The sequence below is a fragment of the Thamnophis elegans genome, chromosome 2 (assembly GCF_009769535.1).
Source record: "Thamnophis elegans isolate rThaEle1 chromosome 2, rThaEle1.pri, whole genome shotgun sequence".
Lineage (NCBI taxonomy): Eukaryota > Metazoa > Chordata > Lepidosauria > Squamata > Colubridae > Thamnophis > Thamnophis elegans.
In genome coordinates, this window is record NC_045542.1 from 150,138,551 (window position 1) to 150,156,809 (window position 18,259).

The following is an 18,259-nucleotide window of genomic DNA, read 5'->3' on the forward strand; positions in this document are numbered from 1 at the left end:
GAAGGTCCAGTTGCCTCTTCAAGGAGTACCCTTGGGGCAGGCTCTGAAAGCTTATCCCAACCTGTCGATCAGAGGTATCCAACCTCTGCAACTTTAAGACCAGTAGTGGGATTCAGCCAGTTCGCACCTATTCAGGAGAACCGGTTGTTAACTTTCTAAGCAGTTCGGAGAACCGGTTCTTGGAAGAAATCTCCTTTTGTTTTTTTACACTTTACAGGGCTAATCCTGTAAGCAAGGCAGAAAAGAAACTGTGTTTTTTCTAGCCTAATCTTTATTGTCTTGCTTACAGAAATGGCCTCTCTGGTTAACCCTTATCACATTGTCACAGCTAAGCTGAAATGCCCATCAACCTGAGTGATGCTGATTTGGCCATGCCCACCCAGTCACATGACCACTGAGCCCCGCCTACCCTTCTGGTCATTAGGGAAGAGAACTGGTTGTTAAATTATTTGAATCCCACCACTGTTTAAGACCTTTAGACATCAACTCCCAGAATTCTTCAGCCAGCCATGCTGGCTGGGGAATTCTGGAAATTGAAGTTCACAGGTCTCAAAGGTGCCAAGGTTGGACATCCCTGATCTAGATCAGGTATCTCCAAACTCTTCAGCTCCTTGCCCTGTCCATGAAGTTTTGAATTGTTCATTGACCTCCAAACATTGATTAAAGGAAAATACAGGTTGCCCTTGACTTACAACCATTTGTTGGTGACCATGTTACCACAGCCCTGAAAATAGTGACTTACAACCAGGCCTCACACTTACAACAGTTGCAGCATCCTCAGTCACCTGATCAACATTTGGCTCTTGGCAACCAACAAGTATTTACAACAGTTGCAGTGTCCCACAGCCATGTGATTGACATTTGTGAATGTCCCAGCTGGCTTCCGACAAGGAAAGTCAACCGGGAAATCTGGATTTGCTTAACAACTGCATGTTTCACTTAACAATGGCAATGACAATCGCTTAACAATTGTGGCAAAAAAGTCATAAAATTGGGTACGACTCACATAACAATTGCCTTACTTAAGAATGGAAATTGTGGTTGTAAGTCAAGGACCATCTTCTTTAATTAATACTACTGTCAACCCCGAAGCTGGTTAGACACTGCAGCACTGCAGGCTACTTCAGCTGACTGCAGTACTGCAGTTCGGCTGTTCAAATCTCACCGGCTCAGGGTTGACTCAGCCTTCCATCCTTCCGAGGTGGGTAAAATGAGGACCCGGATTGTTGTTGGGGGCAATATTGTAGACAACGAAGCCAAGCGATGCAATATAGGAAAAGTTTATTGAATGCGCAGGTTCAAACATTCCAAACAAGCATAAGAAGTTTGAACCCCGAAAGGTTCTTAAAGACATACATTTATAGTGCAAATTACGTCAACATCTGTAGAGGCAGTATCTAAGCATATAAGGTAATAAGAGGAACCAAAAAATGTCTATGCCAGATGGCCAACAGTTACTATTCCAAGAATATACATGGTCAGCGCCTTATAGATCATGTGTGACATATAGAAAAGCAAAACAGGACATATCTTGCAAGATAACAGGAAACTCCCTGTCTGGGTCTGCTTGTTCCCAGATGCATAAAAATACTTACTGCCACTTCAGCAACTGTCAGCAATTGCTTTCTGTCAATGGTGCAAAACCTAACTTTGATCAGAGTATTTGATATTAAACGTGAACTACAGAACTGTTAGCCCTAATTAGGTCTATTAGCCTACCTTAATATGCTGACTCTGTAAACCGCTTAGAGAGGGCTGAAAGCCCTATGAAGTGGTATATAAGTCTAACTGCTATTGCTATTGCTAGACAGTGGCCATTTTCCTGCTCTACTGGGGTTTTTCTTTTCTTCAAAGCTTCAATGCTGACACAGACTGGAGATGAGGGATAGCAGTGTGTGTGTGTGTGTGTGTGTAGAGATAGCTGGGGTGCTATAACCCAAACAACATTCTTTCTCCTGGGAACCAAGATCATGTGTGTGCGTGCGCACAAGTGGTTGGGAGGTGGAGACTGAAGCCATCCCACATCGGGACTGTGTGCTGATTGGACCATGTGACTGACAGCTCTGGGGAAGTGACAAACTTTTGTTTTTAATTGGGGGGGAAAGCCTGTGGAAACTTAGATCCGGTTTTCCCCAGCATCGTGCCAATTTGACATGCCCTCATAAAATGTTCTTTGATGAGATCTCGGAGATCTTTCTTTTGGGGTTGTGTTACTTGGGACTCTGACAACTACAATGCACAATAATAGCAGCAACATTGACCCTTTGGACACTCCCGTCCACCCAGGTCAATATTTACCTATACCATTTCACACAAATGACTGCCTAATCTCTTCTCAAAACCTCCAGTGATGGAGCAACCCACAACCTCTAAAAGGCAAGCCGTTCCACCGATTCACCAACATGAAATCTCCCCCTAATCCTAGGTTGTCTCTCTCTCTTTGATAAGCTTCTAGCCATTACTTTTTGGTTTGCTCTAAGATGCTTTGGAGAATAGGTTGACCAGTGGTGGGTTGCAGGCGGTATGCCCCGGTAGGCGTGTATCAGTGCCTGCTGGAAGCAGCAACCACCCTACCGGAACAGTGCTTTAGAGGGCCCGCCTGCCAGCCCTCGTTCCTTACCTGTATTTGAAGGAAACGGGCCATCTGTGCATGCGCACGCAGTGTACAGCGCCTGCGCAATACTCCGCCGAGCAGGTGGAGCATCGCAGGCAGTGGATGCGCATGCGCGCGCAGCACGCATGCCCATGGTGCACAGCCGGCTCCCATTGCAGCGTACCGGTTGCAACTGAAGCCGAAACCCACTATTGAGGTTGACCCTGTCATCTTTGCGGCAGCCCCTCAAATATTGGAAGACTTTAAATAAACATTGGAAGATATCTCCAGTTGGTTCTGTTATGTGCACTCCCAGGTTTGGCTTTTCATCACTTACACCATCACAATCCCGGTCAACAGCCACGCTCAAACCCTGATGCATAACTTGTTCTTCGGAATACACAAAACCCAATGAATTTAAAGCAACAACAAAACTACACATGCACACACTCATCCATGTCCTTCTCAAGTAGGCTGTCAAGCATTAGCCAGAGGGACAGAAGCTGCCCATCTGGGTCCAAAGAATAGGTGGGCTTCAAAATCTCTTGTATCCTCTAAAGTCCCTGGTTGTTTTGCTTTGTAGATTCTCAAGACTGGCTGCTACCCTTGCCTGTTGATGGGATCTGGGGAGAAGTTTCCCATACACCAGAGGTGTCAAACTCAAGGCCCGGGATCTGGATCTGGCCCATGGGGTGCTTAGATCTGGCCCGTGGGGCCACCTGGGAAACAGCAAAGGACTGGCCCGTGGTTCCTCTGCCAGTGAAAATGGAGCTCGGGAGGGCCCATACGGCCCTTCAGAGCTCCGTTTTCACTGGCAGAGGGTTGCAGGAAGCCGTCGCAGTCGAAAACAGAGCTTGGGAGCCAGTTTTCACTGGCAGAGTGCTCAGGCTACCACAGGTGCCCCAGACACAAGTGATGTCGAGCTAACCATGCCCACCCTGACCACACACACCCTGCCCCCCCCCAAGTCAAACATAACCCTGATGCGGCCCTCAATGAATTGAGTTTGACACCCCTGTCATATGCTCAGGGCCAACTTCTTTTGTCTGGCTGAGGTGAATTTTTCCTTTGCTTCCTTAGTGACTTGGGTTTCTCTTAATTACCTCTGTGAGGGGGATCTTTTAAACAAGATGCCTGACTTTTACCTGCCTTGCTTAGGCAAATCCTTCCTCTTTAGATATGGCAGCTTCGGCCTAGTCTCACAGCAGCAAAACATCTGGAGAAATCCAGATAAAAGAAAGTTGCTCTGGGAATATCCTAAGAAGCCAGAAAGAAGAAGAATGGGTATTTTTGCATTGTTCAATATCATACCTCTGTAAGACAAAAATAGAAATCAGGGGGCTTCATGCAGCAGGTTCGGTTTGAATAAAAGAGGCAGCTGCAGGAGCTAATGCAAAAAAAATAAAACCCTTGCCACAGATAAACAGTAAATGTGACTCTATTTTGAGCAAGGCAGTAGTCTATTATAAGAAAGTTTTTAACAGAGGCAGTTGCAGGAAACTCGGTCTAGATGAACATTGAAGCACATGGAAACTGAAAGCTTTAAGTGCTAAAACTGAAGTAGAGAAAAGCATGACGTTTATGGAACTGTTGGAACGTATCTACCAAGAGCGTGATAACCATTAGGCCCTTTCAGCTGTTGGAGAGCAATATTCTTTCCATCCAACCATTTTACTAGCATGAGAAATCTATAAGAACTGTGTGTGTGCTCATGTATTTATTTCATGCCCTTAATCGTTTGTGTGGGATCCAAAGACTCAGTGCAATGAAGTTGGAAGACTCCATAGTAGAATCTGATCTGTGTTTTGTTTCACTGTCTATTTCAACATGAGCTGAAATCTTACAACAGTCCTGTGAGAGAGGCCGGGTGACCCTCTTCCCCACATTTAAAGCAGAACGCTGGACAGCACAAAGACTTGCTCACAGCTACCAAAATATGACATTTATCTTGGGGTGTTTTTCCTTTCAGTCTGAAGTAAAACCTTGTTTGACCTGAATTCAGCTCCTGATGACTCCGTGGTTATATCTACCAGGCTTTCTTGGCAACTGCAGCTAACTGGGTTTGTCACCAGCTCCTTTGAGGATATTTTTCCAACTTCCTAGTTTAGCTATCGACCCTTGGATCTCTTTGTGGCCTCCTATCCCAATAACAACCAGACAACATTGCTTGGGTTTCCCAGAGCAGATGAGGAGACCTAGAATCATATCACTGAAGAGAATTGCAGTCTGGACCTAGTATTGTTTCCTCTATCAAAACAAAATGAGCAATTTGCTTTAAAGGACACTTGATATTGTTTCTCTTCTTGGTCAATACTGTAAGGTTCTCCTGCTTGAGGAGGGGGATGGACTAGAAGACCTCCAGGGTCCCTTCCAGCTTCTATTCTATTCAATTCCATTATATACTATTCTAGTCTATTCTAAGGGTAATTATCTATGGAGATTCTCAGTCATCCAGGTAATGGTTGTCCAAAAGGTGCTTTTTTTTTTCATCTTCAGAGCTGAAGAAGCTTCTTGGATGAGAAGCGAAACATCTTCAACGAAAAACCAGAAAGTCCAGTTGCCTCTTGAAAAAGCACGTTTCGGATATTCTAAGGGCATAAAGTTTAAAGTAGTAGAGTGATCACCCAGACATGGTTCCCGATCACTTTATGTTCTAAGATTAAGCGGAGCAAAACTGCCATCTATTGGGAAAGGCCAATATATACTCCTGTACCAAGTTACTAAGTTAGTGACTTAGAGGCCTCTCTAGCCCTCCAACTCGGAGTCTTTTTTCATTTATAGGAACTCCATCATTCTTTTTCTGCTGCGGCATTCTCACGATTGTTTTCCTCCAAAGCCCAAAATATCCCTGAACAGCCCTAATATACTCTGAGCTATACAAGTGTTAAAGTAGTGTTTTCCCCTAGGGATGGGGAAGGAAATACTATAACCCAATAGTCAAGGAGGACCATCTAAAAAGTATTCTTGATCAACCCACTCCTGCAGAAAGATGCAACAGGGACTCTGATTATTCCACCGGCTAGATCCATGTTTCTCAAACCTGACCACTCTAAGATGTGTGGTTTTCATTTCCCAGGATTCCTATAGAAGAATAGAATAGCATGGAATGGAATGGAATAAAATAGAATAGAGTTGGAAGGGACTTTGGAGGTCTTCTGTCTAACCCCCAGTTAGGAAGGAAACCTTACACTATTCAGTCATATGGTTATCCAACATCTTCTTAAAAACTTCCAGTATTGGAGCATTTACAACTTCAACATAACTTAACAACATAACAACATAAATTTTGGGCTCAATTGTGGTTGTAAGTTGAGAACTACCTGCATTATGTAAAAGTAAACAGTTGAGATTTGATGTTATTTTATTCTAACCAAAGGAAGTCAGAAGTCAATGCCTTTTTTTTCCTTCCCTCCTTTTTCCCACACTTTTCCCTTCCCCTTTCCCTCCCCTTTCTTTCCTACTATTTTCTTTGGTATTTCTTTATCTTGGAGTATTAATACATAAATAAAAACTTTGGTTAAAAGAATAAATAATGTGCAGTTGATCGAGGAAGGCCACTGAAGGGAACTGCAAACAAAGCTTAAGCAATATCTATATGCACACACACAAACACACACACACTCACTGGCCTTGGCATCGATGACACTAATAGTTTAAAAGAAATTTCTTTAAATAAACTTAGGATACTCCTAGCTGTGGGAGCAGCCAGTTATGACATAAGAATAAAGCTTTCTCTTTCCTTCTCTTTTCAGCAGAATTGAAGTCACACCGTTTCCAAGAAATGCAGGCATTCAGAGTTGTCAAAACGTATTTAAGAGAATATTGATATAAAATATTTTTACTCGGTGTATACTAATATTGTTTTATTGTGCATGTGTCGGATGGAAACTGCTGCATTAATTATTTTGGTACCTCTTTGCCCTCACTAGGCACATGAGAAGAGAAGAGAATAGTTTGAAGGCACCTTGGAGGTCTTCTAGTCCAACCCACTGCTTAGGCAGGAAACCCTACACCACTTCAGACTGGTGACGTGCGGTGAGGATTACGGTTGGTGAGGCAAGAGCATGGCAGCGGCGAGAAGCAACGTCCCCACTGCTGTGTCTGACAGGCATCTCTTGTTTATGTCTGCCATAAATGTGAGATGCCTGTCGGACACAGCGACAGGGACAGAGGCGGCGGGGGGGGGGGGGCAAGGTGGTGGAGCGCGGCAGCGGCAAGAAGCAATGTCCCTGCCACTGTGTCTGACAGGTGTCTCGTGTTTATGTCCACCATAAACGCAAGATGCTTGTCGGACACAGTGGTGGGGATGGAGGAGGCAGGGGGCGAGGAGGCAGCCGGCAAAGAAAGGGGAGAGGAGGAAGAGGAAAGGGAGAGGGGAGCAGGACAGGGTTCCTGGTGGGAGGGAGAGGAGAAAGGGAAGGGGGGCACAGCAGGCAAAAGAAAGAAAGCGACAGCCCGCCAGCAGAGGCAGGTAAAAGACCAGTTTCTGCTGACAGGCTGCCCCTCTCTTCTTAAACAAGGCGGCCCTCCCTGCCTCTGCCCCTTCCCTCTCTTCTCAAACAAACTCTCTCTCAAATTGAGTTTGTTTGAGTGAAGAAAGAAACACAAACGCATACACAAACACACACACAAATTACTCACAATAAAAAATTACTTACAAAATAAATTACAATAATTTTGAATTCCTCCCGTCCGACCTACATACCTTTTCCAGCTGTGTCACATGATCGCGAGCAATGCATGTAGCTGCAAAATTGAACGAAACCAGTGAATGTCATGGTAAATCTTGGTGTGCCCCTTAGCAAAGTAAGTTTGGGAGATTTTGAGAATTAATTGGTTGTGGGCTTAATGAGTGTGGGAGGTCCTCTGCTCTCCTAAGATTTGTGGTTCATGGGTAAATGGCTAATGCTGTTTTGCCAAGTGTGTCAGGTAGCGGCCCGGTGCCAGCTACCTCTTTTGAGGATTTGCAGACAATGAACAAACCAGCAGGTAAGGAGTTTTTTGAGCCTTTGTGTTCCACTACAGCAAGTAAATTAAACAGACACACATACACACCCCGTATTAAACAAGGTTTTTATTTTATTCCTGTGGTGTAACAGAATACAGTATTAACCAGTGTTTTTATTTTCAGAACTCATGTTGTGTCTTCTTGCTGGGAGATCCTTGGGTGGTCCAGTAGTCAGAATCTGTAGACCATGACAAAGTCATACTGCCTGGGGTACACCACAAGGAAGCGAGTCTACATTGTACCCCGCTAAGCAAGATGCTATCCCTTGAGTTGCTGGGAACCCCATTTTCTTCTCCCTTTTAAAATAAAGTTTTTATTTTATTTTCATACATCTCATTGCATGAATGGTTTGATTCCTGGATGTCATACAGTTCAATACCAATAAACATAACAGTATTATTCCTAGTAATTTCATTTCATTTTCGTTTTTTAGTTTTACTAGCACGTAATTTCTACTATCATCCTTCAATTCTGAACCATCTCATAGTTCTACCATATATTGTATCATCTTAACATCTGTTTTTGCTATTTCCTCCCCTCTTATTTCTGCCTCTATTTTAGCCCCCTCTCCTTCCCCCTTCTCCTATCATTCTAATATTCAAAGACATGATCCTTCTGTCTCACACCACATAAAGAGCAGTTATCCAACTTCTATAGTTCTGATATTCATACACATTATAAGGTATTTTCATAAAATGTTGCTTTACATTCCTTTCCCTTTATCCCACATCTTTCACCCTCATCCAAATTTTTAGCTTTTTTGTTGTTGTCTCCCATAGACTTCTTTTAATTCCTTTATTTCACTTACTTTTGAATCTGCATTGTAACTATGCCCTCTAATTTTCTCTCCCTTCGCCCTTTCCCCCCCCACTATTTAATTCTATGGCTATCTGTTCTAACCCCTTTTTCTTCTCTCCAACTTTTTTCCTGTTTCCTGGGAACCCCATTTTCAAGCAGCGGAGATACTCCAAGGTCCTTGGTGCACTGCGCTGAGCCTGTGCGGAGGATCAATCTCAGTGAGCAATTTTCGAGGGTTTATTAAAATTCGGCCTCAAGATTTCCTGGCCTTGTATTCCCAGCTCAGGAGACGGCATGACTTGGCGAGATAACTCTGGAATGTTAGGCAGGACTCTCTGCAGCTGTGGGAAGATTCCCTCCCCCCTTCTTTTGTTCAGCAAAAGAAAGAAACAAGGTCAGAATGGGCTATAAATTTCTAGACTTTTCCTAACATGAAAGAGAAATCAAAATTTGTCATTGAACTCCACAGTATATAATGGACTCCGAAATATCGCTACAGGCACTTAGTGTAAAGTGATCAGATTTTAAAATTGGTAAAGTGGGACACCATTGACCCGGGGGGGGGGTGTTCTTGATTAAAAATTTGGTCTACGGAAGTTGATAAGACATTCCAGGCCCAACAAATTAAAATACTCACCACCTAGTTCAATACTCAAGGAGAAAAGTGGAAGGGGGGAATTGAAGGGGTGCCCACACGTAGCCCAGCATGCCCAGGTCCTTCTTCTTGCCTGGCCTCATCTTCACCCTCTGGCTGATGCCCACCACCGGCTGCACCGCGGCCAACTTGCCCCAGGCGGGCTGGAAGCTTCGGGCGGCTCCTGGGCAGTGGACTTCCGGGCGAGAAGGGCCGGCGAGGTGGTGGCGGTGACATCTTTGGCGGCAGAGCAGAGGCGCAGCAGCGCCAGAAGCTGGGCAGCCTCCATCAGGCGGTGAGGCGAGCTGCGTGCGAGGCCGCTCGGCCAGCCCGCCCCGCGACTCCTGCTAGCGCTCGGCAGCGCGCAGTCGCCGCGCAACCTCCAGCCCCACAGGCCGCCCTCCCGGCGCACAGCCACTATAGACAAAGATAGACTTGGAAAAATGAGTGAAAATGTTTGCAAGAGGAAGCCATGTGGTGGAGTCAAAAGGGGTGGGGCACCCTTTCTACAAAAATTGGGACATTTTTAAAACGACACGGGACGCGGGACAAATTATTAAAAATCGGGACTGTCCCGCCAAAAGCGGGACGTCTGGTCACCTTAACTTAGTGTCTTTCTAAAACAGCTGCGAATGATCAGAAAGAGAACTTACTGCTGGCATTTGGTTTCATTGATTGAGTTTTTTTAGCCCGTCTTTATTATTTTTACAAATAACACAAGGCAGGGAAGACACACAATACTCCTTCCTCCTATTTTCCCCACACCACCACCTCTCCCAGGTGGGTTGGGTTCAGAGGTGGCTTGCTGCCGGTTCTTTCCACCCCTGGTTGGGTTGAATGAGAATGATTGGCCAAGGCCACCCAGCTGGCTTTCATGGCTAAGGCGGGACTAAAATTCACAGTCTCCTGGTAATTGGCCTAAAGTCCCCCAACTGGCTTTCAGTCCTGAGGTGGGATTAGCACTCACAATCACGTAGGGGCTGGTCCAAAAGGGACTAAAACTAACTATCACCTAGTCCAAAACCACCTAGCCAGTGTTGGTGCTGAAGGTGGGATTAGAACTCAAGAGTCTCCCACTTTCTATCCCAGTGCCTTAACTACTAGGCCAAACTGGATCCATGTTTTCCTGTAGCTCAAGTAACCACCCAGCCCTCTGACTTTTAACAGTGAGGGGGATGATGATTGACAGATGGAGAGCGCAAAGCTTCACAAGAGAATAGGCAGCTTTCAGAACTTTTGTAATACTTTTACACACCGTATTTTACAACTCCCTGAGGTTTGTCCATCAACTTCAATCCTCCAATTTTGCCTTAAGATTTCCTTCATTGTCTTCTCCATGTACAGAGTGCAATCCATACAAGACTGAGATTGATTTCCCATTGCATATTTGAGGCTGGAAAATTTCTGTTTTGGATTACCATTCTTTAGAAAGAAGAGCTTTGTTTCCAAACCAAAGACACAAAAGGTGCTTCGACTTTCCATCAATTGCCACTGCCTCCTACCAAGCGCCAGGTGAGGGAGCCTTACCTGGAAATAGAGAGCTCTGCACGCTAATTATGGTTATTTTTTTGTAAACTTTTGCCACTAAAAATATGCTTTATCAAACATCCTTTGGTTTCCTTCCCATCAAGGAAAATAAATCCATATCGTTGTATCCTTCCCATGTATATTTTTGTTTTCAAGATCTGGTAAACAGGATGGTGGAAATGTATTCCGCCCCTAATATTCACACTGTCGCTGTCCCAAAGGTGCTTTTTCAAAGGGCAACTGGACTTTCTTTTTCTTCGAAGACGTTTCGCTTCTCATCCAACGAAATGTCTTCAAAGAAAAACAAAGAAAGTCCAGTTGTCCCTTGCAAAAGCACCTTTGGGAAAACCATGACCTGGATGACTCTGAGAATCTATTTTAAGGAACCTGAAGCTGCTGTTCTAATGAAGTCAGACAAGTGGCAAGAAAGTTTGCACTCTTTTTTTCCTTATTAAACAAATAGATGCCTTGGGTTGAGCAAGTACAGCTTAGGAAGGACAACGCAAAATGGACTGCTAAATTGGCCACACCCACCCAGTCACATGACCACATAGCCATGCCCTCCCCAGCTGGTCTGGACCCCCAAAAGTCTGAGGGATAATGAATTGGCTCTCTGTTTAAAAAGTGTGAGGACTCCTATCATAGACATTTAGAAACTCTGCTATGTTCTCATCTCTAATGTTATGGTATGTTATGTCAAGGAGATATTAAACCCAGGCCAATTTTAGACAATAGACATTTATTGACTATTTCTAGCATAGAAGCAAGTAATGTAGGATGGCTGTTTAGTATAATGTTTAGCATAACTTCAGATGATTAACATATTTCTTATGCGTGGCAGAAAAACTCTTAATGAATCAAATAAAACAGACAAATATTAAAATGTAAAAGTAACAACTCAAAGGCAAAAAGGCAAAAATCTGATTTAAGCTGATTTAAGAATACAACAATATATATAAAAAACATAGTACATTAGCAGTTAATGATAGTATGATTAACCAAATAAAAGAAATTCTTATTTGCAATGTCTAGCCCCAAAACTCAATATTTAATTACTCTGTTCATCCTGGCTGATTGGTCAACCTCTTTCTCTTGATTTCCTGGAAACATACCATTTAAAAGTATTTGAAGAATATCTCTCTAAGCTGGCACTCTTTTCTGTAAGGTACATTTTTACCATTTGGTTTTGATGAAAAGGGATCCCTTCTCAAAAAAAGTAAATTTTTTTTAAAAAACCCTGGTTCTTAAGTTTTGCTATCTTAAATGTTTATTTGCAGAAAGTAGATTAGGAGCGGCTGTTAGAATCTAACCATTCACGGGCTGTACTGACATTAGTAACATGAAAAGATGTTACAAGGACTCAAGAAACCAGGAAGATATTTATCACTTATATTTCAGTGGGCAAAGTAATCCAAGCAATCATCTCTGTAAGAGACGACAGATCAGGCAGTTGGACCCAGCAGGGGGTTGGACTAGAAGACCTCCAAGCTCCCTCTGTTAATTGATAAACATCTCCAAAGAAATACAGGCCTAAAATTGCCAATCCCAGAAGAAAAATAGAGACATTTTATTCATCCCCCAATGTGTGCACATGGATGTATGTGTGTGAGAGGGGGGGGAGGGAGAGAGATTGATTGATTCATACTTGATCAAAATGAGGGAAACCTGCAATGACAACAGAATTAATAGCAATGAATGAAATTGGACACCTTTTTAATATTGATTTCACGCTACATACTGTAACCCTTTTCTGTATCATAGACACACCATAATTACAAATTATGGTAAAAAGAGAAACATATGAGACACACTTCAGCTTTTCCTCCACTAGAAATGGCCCAAAAAGAGAGGAATGGTAGGGTAGACAAAACAGTTAGCAGATTTAGCAGATCAGCAGGCAGAGGGAGAGGTATCGGTCCATACAAATTGATAGAAGATGAGAGAAGAGGTAACTGATGCATAAAGAAGAAATGAAAATAGAAGCATTTAGTAGAAGCTAACATGAGCCTCCACCTCAGAAATGATCAGCGAACATGGTTTTTGAACGGTTCCTGAAGACAACATCTCTAGCTGTTTCTTGGTTTTCTAGTTTTACCAAACACAAGATGACCGAATGGCCCAATTTATGTTCTATTACTCTGAGGGAAATACAACAATAGAGAAGAGCCTAGGCAGCCTCCATTTCCCTCACGGGTTAAAAGACAATCCTACATAAATTGATCAGCTTCATCCTGGGTGATTTCCCTCATTCCTTTTTGCACATTATGTTCAATAGCTTTTCTCTCTGCTTCGGGCACTTCCGGCAAGACAGCCTTCAGCTCAGAGTTGATTTTTGCCACTCTGGCATGGATATTATTTTCGAATTCTTTCTTTTGCTTAACGACCAGGTCCCCTATGGCTTGTCGGGCACTGTCACAGCCGTCTGCTAGTTTGAGACGCTCCACTTGGAATTTGGGATCGGAAGGGTCCATGGAAATCAGCCTACTCAGGCTGCCCACTTGATCCATCAGGTACTTTGAAGAAACCTCAGTGTAGGTATCGGATATCATGTGCACCAGGTGAGCTATGTTAGAGGCGTTGAAGGCTTGCTTATAGATCATATCTACGACGAAGTCTCTGTGGGAGTAATTTGGAATTTGGGGAAGATTTTCAGCAGATTTCACAAAGTCTGTTAGGCTTTTATTGAGACAGGAGTCCATGAGGTTGGAGATCATCTGGAAGAAACGCACCATTTTCTCCCACTGCTCCTTCACTCTTCCCATGGCATCCAGGCCTTTGATCAGCATCTGTTTGGCTTTTTCAAAATCAATCTCCTTTTTTTCACAATTCCTCATTTCATTGAGTACATCCAGCAAATCGTTATTCTGCTGCTTAAAGTTGTCGAAACTTTTCTGGTATTCTTCTTGGCTTATCTTCAGTATTTCTTTAGTTTGCTCTATTTTCAAAACACTGTTTTTCACTGCCGACGTCGACTCTTCTTGAACTTTTTTCTGGGATTTGGCCATATTTGGCGCCATGGGACCAAAAGGGGATGTGCGGTGACAGGATTTGCTTCTGCTATCGAAAGTAATGATATCATCTGAGAGAACATCCATTTTCTTTAACAGTTTCTTCTTGTTTATGTTCCCTGACTCTACTACTTCAATTAATATATTGGAAATTTCTATTATGTAATTACATATTTTCACTGCCAATTTTTTCATGCTGCACTTTCTTTCTTTTTTAATTTTTTCTAACAGCTGCTGAGATTTATTTTTGGTCCATATGGCTGTGATTTCATTGTGTTTTTTATTGTAGAGGAGATCCATGTCAATGTTACCTTCGTCATCCACCACAGTTTTAAGAGCGTTCACCAATGGCAACATTCGAGGTGACAGGGCACAGATATTGTTCATGGCTATAAAGTCATCCTCACTTCCACAGTCTTCCTCACTTCTGAAGTGGATTGGACTAGGCAACATATTTTCCTTAAAGCTGAGAAAGGATGTCAGAGTGGCAATCGGCACCGTCAAGGTTTCTCGTATAGTTGAAGTGAATTCCAGAATTGCAGCATTCCAGCCGGTAGGGATGCTATCGATCGCTTTTCTATAATCGTCAAATGTTTCAGTCACTTTGTTCTTTATTTCCTTGTAATATTCCTCTGCTTTCACCTTGGCATCTTCAGCTGCTTCCTTTCTTAGTCTCAGGTCTTCTAAGGCACGTCTGGTTTCTGCCAGCCCTTTTTCGTACTGCGATTTGGAACTTGTACACACCTCCAAGAGTTCCTCAATCAGAGACATGACATCATGGAACTTATTGTCAACTGCCTTAGCTAAAGAAGAACATTCGTCTGCAATCGATTTCAGGCTGGACAGTTGTCCAGGGAGTAAGGCATCTATCAAGGTAAGGTCATCCTGGAATAAGGTCTTGATGACCATCTTGATTTGCTCAGGGACACTCATAGAAAGGAGCCGGATGCCGTCCATATTCTTGTGGGCAGTGCTGAAGGCATGCCAACCACTGTTGCTCACCTGCATCAGGGAAGCCTGGAAGGAGTCCGGATACCTGATATATTTGTAGCCTCCCTGGGGTGGGGCAAGATTGATGGCAAAGTCTCCTTCTCTTGCAGCAATGCAAGCCAGCTCTCCTAAGATGGCAATGGAGATGGGCCCAGGCATCAGGTACTCCTCCCAGTTCGCATGGGGCTTCATTATCAGTTCTGTCTCTTTTCGGACTTCCTCTGCTTTGCTGATGTTCATTACGGCTTGTGCAGCAAGTGCACTTTTGGGCTGGAGAGCCATTTCGGCCTGGATAAAACAAAAAAAGAGGAAAGGTTGAATGGTCAAAATTGTAGTCTCTGGAATACCTGGGTTGGAAAAGATCCCAGGGACCTTATAATTTCTAGAAGACTTTGCCACATCCAGGATAACACAGTCATAACTTTTTTACTGACGCCAATTTCCTTTTCAAAAATTTGCAGGTCAAGCATAGGAAATCAGGAGCTGAGGCAGTTGAAACGGATACAATTTTATTGCATGCTAACACTCTGCACAAGAATCTGAATTACTAATGGTTAAGGCAAATTGGTGGTAGATGAAGGTGAATGGAATTGAAGGATGGCTGATCTCTTGTGGGCAGAAAGGGACTCAAGGCTGATGAAACGCTTCCTTAGGCTCAGCCTGCTTATCTCCTACAATGCAAAATTGGCGTGACTTGCTGCATTTTCATGAATTAGATTTAGAAATTCAGTTCTGGACCTTTGTTTCACCTGTTCCTAACTTGCTTCTCTCAGAAATGTTGGATTATAGCTCCCAAGTCAACCCAATGGCCACATTCATTAGAATTAAATTCAACACATCTGGAGAGAAAATATTAATCAAATATGAATTTAATAAACATTAATTAAATGTTGTTTGTTTTGATACGTTGTTGTTTTACCAGTATTTGAATGAATACTATACTTTTATATTTCAATCCAAAACTGAAAACAGCTACCCGTATTTTTCAGAGTATAAGATGCACCAAGAATTTGAAGAGGCAAATTAAAAAAAAAGTTTGCACTCTGCAGACCTCCCCAAAATGGCCATTTTTTCGCAAAAACGGCCCTGTTTTTTTTGTCAAAAAAAGGGTGGGCATGAATAGCCTTTAGGAGGCTTACAGAGTGTTCCTGGGGGCTGAGGAGGGAGGGCCAAAAACAAGCAAAAATCGCATGGCCATTTTTGCAAAGGGGGCGGGTTTTGGGAGGCCAAAAATGCTGTATTCAGTGTATATGACGCACCCAGAGTTTCATCCTCTTTTCTGAGGGAAAAAGGTGCATCTTATACTCGTATATGACTAAAAAAACTAAACAGTAAAGCTAAAAGAAAAAAAAAAACAGAAATTATAAAGGAAAAAAATGCAGACCAATATATAAGTAATATTTTCTATTTGCCTAGCATGCCAAAACCGTTAAATCATAGTTATTCAGAGTCAACATTTGAACAGCAGTGTTCAAAGTTACCAACAGTGTTACTAATAACTGCAATTATTCATTTGCAGAACCATGGGAAGAAAGATCATAAAATGGGACAAAATTCAATAATGATCTCATTCAGCAATGAAAATTTTGGGTTCAATTGTGATTAAGCTGAGAATTACCTGTGTATCCAAATATTTTCCCAGATAAATTCAAGCTTTCCAATATATTAATTGGAAACAACTTCACTTCTTTCAAGGTAAGTTCCTCCCTCCCCCAAGAGAAACTTGGCTTATTATACATTTATTAAACAAATAGTTAAGTATATGAATGCATAAAGGAGAGAAGCAAAAGAGCTATCTTGTTTCTTCCAAAACTCTCTTCCATTCCTTTCTGATGTTGATTCAAGAGATTATTCTGACACCCAGGAATCTGTTAAGAGTTGAAGCATAACTAGATTTCATCCACAGATGGGATTTAAGGCACCCTTAGAGCCTCCTTGTTAGACGGTGAAGAGAAACAAGGTTAAATTATGGTACATTCTCACCACAATCTGCTTCCAAAACTGAACGCGCCCAATTGTTTTCTCAGCGTCCTTGCTCTGAGCGCTGCTTTTTCAGCTGGTTTTGAACTACTGCTGAAAATATGAATATTGACATCACCTTGTGGAGCTCAGTAGCATATAATTTGCAGCTGAATCCTGGCTTCCTGGGTCTCCCCCCATTTCACGCGAGGACGCCCCCTCCTCCGCTTCACCCTCTGCCTCCATCCCCTCACGGCTTTCCCTGAGAACACCGTCCATAACCAGAAAAGCAGCCCGTCTCTGGCTTTGCCCCGCGATGCTCTGCATTTCCCACTCCATGAGGGGGGGAGTTTTATGCTCCCTTAACGGACCCAACCCTCTGGACTCTCGTCTGTTTGTAAAGCTGAAGCCGTGAGAACCAGCATAAAAAAAACTCACGTGGGCAACCTTTGCTTTTGAAGTTCACACTGGACAGGAGTCAAAACTGTCTATTCGCTCTGCGAGTGTCTGCGATGTGAAAGTCCAAGCAGCCGCGAATCCTTTTTATGCAGCCTTCTTACTTTCAGTTTCTGATTTGCAGCGATTCCTGCAAATCAAGCGTTTTCGGAGATCAGCCCCGGCTAGTTAAAAGGCAGCTTTTCTACCCAGAACTCTTAATCAAACCCCGGATGCTTCAAGGCAGCCCCTGAGCCCGTTTGTGGAAACTTTCTTTCCTCTCTCAAAACAGGCCGTTGCAAATCAAAACATAAATATGTCTTGGGACCGTTTCAAGGGAGTCGTTTCAAGATTTAGGGAGTCGTTTCAAGATTTATTTTCTTTTTTCTTTACTTCGAATCAAAACAATTTCTGGAATGGAGAGTTTCTTTCTTTATTTTTTATTTATTTTCAAACGTACAAAATGCACAAAAACAAAACTTCAACTACATTTACACAAGACATTGGAACTTCCTGTTCCTTCTTATAGCAGTTTCAAATCGGTACAATTCTCTTTATGTTATTTCCCCTTCTAATATATTTCGTTTGAGTTTCATCATTTATAACCCTTGTTGAAAGAAATGTCCTTCTGGGTTCGGCTCCAAGTGGAGAAAAAGACACTGGAGACATGGAGGCTGCTTGGAAAGATGGTTTATTGGTGGACAGGACCACATGGCTTGAGCCCTGAACAGAAAAGGTGATCACAGCTTCAATGTTGGTGGAGAAAAGAGAAGGAAGGACTGAGATGCTGAGTCCCTGGTTTTATGCCCTCTCTGGCCTTTGATCTTGAGCTTGTATTCTTATTGGTCTTCTTTAAGAAGATGTTGGATATCCATTTGTGTGAAGCAGAGGTGTGCAGGCAGGGGAGGCAGGGCCTCACCACTGTCATGATGAAAAGAAAAACAAAATTAAAAGGGAAAAGGCTAAGGTAGTTGCTGCCAGAGTCACAGTGGATGACTCTGGTTAGCGCTTAACTACAGGGGGAGGCGAGAGAACCACGTGCCTCCTTTACTCTAGGTTTATGATCACTTGAGCAGAGTTAAGCAAGGGTTAAAAGGCGAAAAATTCCTTATGTAAAGGAGGCACGTAGTTTTCTCACCTCCTGCTCTGGCAGCAGCAGCTCTTGCCTTTTTCGTTTTACATTTTCATCATGGCGGACAAGAGGAGAGTTGAAATCCTCTGTGACACAGCTGGAAAGGGTATGTGGGTCGGACGGAGGGAGGGGGGAGGAATTCAAAATTATTGTAATTTAATTTGTAAGTAATTTT

The 18,259-nt window shown here is 43.0% G+C and overlaps 2 protein-coding genes across 5 annotated transcripts in view; one reads left to right on the forward strand and one right to left on the reverse strand.

The window, feature by feature from the left end:
• The window catches only part of LOC116503304 (zinc-binding protein A33-like), a 902,198-nt gene that overhangs the window by 841,840 nt on the left and 42,099 nt on the right, over positions 1–18,259 (forward strand). The window lies entirely within an intron of this gene.
• LOC116503301 lies at positions 11,664–17,139 on the reverse strand. Of its 4 annotated transcripts, none has more exons than XM_032209623.1 (2): positions 16,965–17,139; positions 11,664–14,846 (listed from the first exon to the last, which is right to left on the reverse strand). In XM_032209623.1, exon 2 carries the CDS (start codon positions 14,838–14,840, stop codon positions 12,768–12,770), a length of 2,073 nt encoding a protein of 690 aa, XP_032065514.1. In that variant the 5' UTR covers positions 14,841–14,846; positions 16,965–17,139; the 3' UTR covers positions 11,664–12,767. The 4 variants fall into 4 exon arrangements, with proteins under 4 accessions (XP_032065514.1, XP_032065511.1, XP_032065512.1 ...); XM_032209620.1 differs by having other exon boundaries at positions 16,956–17,136; XM_032209621.1 differs by lacking the exon at positions 16,965–17,139 and adding an exon at positions 16,657–16,906.